We start from the raw sequence: 3,885 nt of genomic DNA, 5'->3' as shown, positions 1-3,885 counted from the left end.
CTCACCTCAGTCAGCTGCATGAGGTCCTCCAGATCAAACATTTCAGCGCTGCCTCCGCCCTCAGCCCTGGGGCATGGATTCCTGACACTCATCCTACAGGAACACGAAAGCGTCCCCTCCGGGCAGAACTGAAGCAGATCCTCTTATCTGCGACTGCACCTCGGAGCCCGGAGCCCGACACTCTCTGTCACATCAAGTGCCCATTTACAAGCAGAGGCAAAGGAAGGCGCCTGGGGAGTCCCTGAGTGCACACATGCAGCCTACCCGCTGCATAAACTTCGTCCTCAGTCGAGGAACTACGTAGCAGCAGGTGTTGGGAGCACGGCAACTATACAGATGGACAAGCCCAAAGTACACTGACAGGACCCTATCTGGATTCTGGCTCATGACCCTGAGCTGGAGCTGCTTGGGTGAGGAAACAGGTTGCTGAAGTCGTAAGGTGGCATGGACGGGGCCGTGATGGGGCAAGGGAGTCTGCAGGCCCTGCCCGGCCTGCTCATCACACATCTCCTCCAGTCAGAGATGGGACCGTGGGCAGGATTCCACGTGCACTGGATGTGTGAATGGGGGCGCGGCCCTTGTGCTTAAGAGTGGCGCGTGACCCGGCTACAAAAGACACAGAGGCGGAAGCACTGCTGAGACCTTTATGTGTCTTTCCCCGTCACTCAGGCACACGGTGCCATCTGTCTGTGCGTCCACATCCACAGGCGATCCCCGGGGCAGCCTTTGTTCCTGTGCGGGAAAACCACACAGAATCCTTCGGCCATCACTGGCGCGGGAAGACCGCGCCCAGGCCGTGTCCTCCCTGGCCGGTTGCATGGTCTGCCCTCTTCACCGCATGCTCTGGACTGCCCCCCCGAGACTCTCACCCCAACAAGAATGCCCAGTCGCGCACTCAGCGGCAGGGGCACACCACCCAATGGTGGTGTCTCGGGCCACTCTGTGACCCATGGTGTCCCCAGTCATTGCACCGTGCCCTGAGAGGCCCCAGGACGTGAAAAGCGTGCTGCCTGGAGCCTGAGGCCACCAGAAGGTAGGTGGGATCGGCTGAAGGAGCCCTGGGCTTAGACAGGGACCCCGGGCCACAGGCTGCAGAGCAGGTGCAGCATGGCTGCGTACAAGTTTGTGTGGAGAGCTGGGGAGGGGGCGCGCGGTACGGCGGCCCACTGAGTGCTTCCGGGCCCCGGTAGGGGGGCGCCCAAATTGCCAGAGACAGGGAATCGCAGAAACGTGTTAAAGTATCCCGCTTTGGGTAAGCACTCCCTTGGCACAGGGGCCGGCCCCTGCCCTTTGAAATATCCCCGCGGACCACGTGGGGCCCTGGGGAACGTCCAGATGTCCTGAGCTTGACTTTTCCCTGCTGTTTCTCAGAGGAGTCTCCTGGGTGCAACCACTGACTGACCTGGGAACGCCTAGCCCCTGGGCTCCTCGGCAACGGGTCCTCTTGCAGCTCCCTCCAGTGGGGCCTTTGTACCCCTGAGGTAGTGCCTCAGGGGACTGGGCCACAGGTCCTCACTTATGAGCTGAAATGAAACAGCCCCTGCAAGCACTGTCCCTGACAGCTCCAAACACCCCGGGGCCTCCAGCATCGCCCTTTCTGACCATGGCCAGTGCAGCCTCACCTCAGCAATCTTGCCCGAGCCAGGAAGACTGTGCTCTGACAGCCAGTTGAAGAGGTTGACGCTGCTTGTGTCCTGCCTGCGGCTGGGAACTCCGCGTTCATAGTCCCAGAACCAGTCGACGGCAGTGGAACGAGTGGCCCGATAGCCTGAAGCGAAGGACCTGCCTGTGTGCTTTCCTACTGCCCGGTGTCCACACCGGTCTCCCACCCCACCCCTTCTCCTTGCCCTCCCACACCCGAGTCCAGCAACCCCACCTCACCTGCAAGGCTCACATGGTACTCCTTGATGATCACTTCATTCAGGAAGTAGGGGTTGCTCCGAAAGAAGAACTTCAGCCTGCAGCGGTGCTTCGGACCAACCAGTTCCTGCACCTGTGGAGACGTGGTGGGCGCAGGTGTCATCTGACCCAGCTGCCTGACTTTGCCTGCTGGCGGGAAGCACCCGCCTCCCCCTCCCTTCCTCCCTGTGCTCGGACCACTCCCGCCTGGAGCCCAGGCCCCCCACACCTGACTGCCCCTCTGCCACCCCAGTCTGACCTCCACAGTGAGCAAGTACTCAAGCATGTCTTCGTCTTGGTCACTGATGATGGCTGATATCTGGGGGTGGTTCTGAATCTGCTCTTTGGTCAAGAAGCCTTCAGAGCCAAGGCCACGCACAGCTGAGAGCCACGGATTTCGACTGAACCCGAAACAGAGACTGCCGAGGCCCTCCCACCTGGACTCCGCACGTGTGCCCTCTTGCTGTGCCCTCCCCGACTGCCTTTACTCACACTGGCTCCCCAGTCTGCTACCTCTGGGCTCATGTTCTCCTGAGGCTGCCTGCACTGCGACGGCAGGCGCCCCCTCCACTCCTTCCCAGACACCAGCCCTTCGGGAGGCTGTGCTGGCGCAGAGGACTCAGCGCTGAGGTCCTCTGCCCGTGCCCTTTCCCTGTCCCTTGGGGTCCCAGAGAAAGCAGTGCGCCTGTTCCGCAGAGACCGTGTCACCACGCAGTCGTTTCCAGACACCCCTGCGCTGCAGGAAGGCAGCGTTCCCCTTTGGAACTCCCCCAAACAGGCGGCTTGCCACCAAAAGCGTGTGTCTGCGCGTCTGTGTGTGTGCACGTGCCCGGAGAGGCTCGCCTGGGTGTGCCTAGGGAAGGAGGGTGGGAACAGGCTCTGTGGCCTGCCCCCAAACCTTCTTGGGACCTGCCGTCTGACAAGAACACGGGAAGGAAGGCATCAGGGAGGTGGGCGCGGGCCACGTGTCTCCTTCCCCGAGCCCCCTGGGCAAAGCTCTCCTCTGGGCTCTTGGGTTGTAGCAATGCGCCCCGGATATCTGCAGCGCGGGAATGGTGGCTGGTGCCCACACCTTCTGCTCTGACGGCCAGAGACAGCCCTTCCCTCCCTGCCCGGCCCTCCCTCTCCATGCCTCCCATCACCCGCCACGGCCCCTCTCCCCTGTCTTCCTATGCCTCTGCAGGTGCCAGGCTCTGTCCTCCGCGCACAACCCCCTCACAAGCCCGGACCCTCCTCCTCGCCCTCTCACCACAGCCGTCCTCCTCCACCATGCCAACCACCACCACACACAGCACGGGGAAGGATATGGCTTTGGCCCAGAAACCGGGGATGCGCTGGATGACGCTCCGCCTACGCTCCAGAATGGGCTTCCGCCGCTGGGCCGTGGCCAGCTTCACAGCAAGGTAGTCCCTGCGGCCTCGGGCACTCTCGGCGCTCAGCTGCCACTGCAGGGCCTCCAGCACCTCCAGTGGCGGCCGCGCGCTGCTCCCACCTGGCTTCTCCTCGGCCCTTAATGGGGCCTCTTCTGCAGCCGACTTCTGGCCTCCTGCCCCCACTTCCAGCACCTGCACGAGACCCCGCATGTCCAGCACCAACCCCGCCCGCAGCGCCACCCTCCACCCAGCCAGGCTCGCCCCCTCCAGCAGGCTCTGAGGGCCTGGGCTTCTGCATAGCATTCGCCCTTCCCTTGTAGCGATCCTTGGCCAGCCCTCCGCCACCTGGCCCCCAACGCCACCCCCGGCGGCCGCCACGGTCCCCTCGTGCTGCACTGCCTCGGCACCCCGGCAGCCCTGTCACCTGGAGGGCCCTGGCAGGGGCTGTGGTCACCCCCATAGCGCACGATGCACCGCCGATTGCGTGCCCAGCAGGACTCGCCATGTCTGCGGGCTCGGCGGCCGGGCAGCTGCCAAGGGGCACCGCCCTTATCCCTGCTCTGTCAGCATTCCTGGGGCCCTGGCGACCCCAGGTTCTGGCGGGATCCCGCGC

General features: G+C 63.6%; 1 protein-coding gene across 1 annotated transcript; it reads right to left on the bottom strand.

Annotated features, from left to right (window-relative positions):
* Positions 1-1,409: 1,409 nt before the first annotated feature.
* On the bottom strand, positions 1,410-3,482 carry LOC139440634 (testis-specific Y-encoded protein 1-like). Its single transcript, XM_071220478.1, has 5 exons — positions 3,149-3,482; positions 2,159-2,256; positions 1,882-1,993; positions 1,623-1,768; positions 1,410-1,523 (listed from the first exon to the last, which is right to left on the bottom strand). The coding sequence occupies exons 1-5, from the start codon at positions 3,480-3,482 to the stop codon at positions 1,413-1,415; spliced, it is 801 nt and encodes a 266-aa protein (XP_071076579.1). The 3' UTR covers positions 1,410-1,412.
* Positions 3,483-3,885: the final 403 nt, after the last annotated feature.

The sequence above is a fragment of the Desmodus rotundus genome, unplaced genomic scaffold, assembly GCF_022682495.2.
Source record: "Desmodus rotundus isolate HL8 unplaced genomic scaffold, HLdesRot8A.1 manual_scaffold_348, whole genome shotgun sequence".
Classification (NCBI taxonomy): Eukaryota; Metazoa; Chordata; class Mammalia; order Chiroptera; family Phyllostomidae; genus Desmodus; species Desmodus rotundus.
Note: the sequence above shows the minus strand (reverse complement) of the source record. Positions and strands in the feature narration are given on the sequence as shown.

Coding starts and splice junctions, on each gene's coding strand:
- LOC139440634 (XM_071220478.1), bottom strand. CDS start 3,482: ATGCGGGGTCTCGTGCAGGTGCTGGAAGTGGGGGCAGGAGGCCAGAAG. Junction 1,994..2,158: donor AGTACTTGCTCACTGTGGAG/GTCAGACTGGGG, acceptor ACGTCTCCACAG/GTGCAGGAACTGGTTGGTCC. Junction 1,769..1,881: donor GTACCATGTGAGCCTTGCAG/GTGAGGTGGGGT, acceptor CCTTCGCTTCAG/GCTATCGGGCCACTCGTTCC.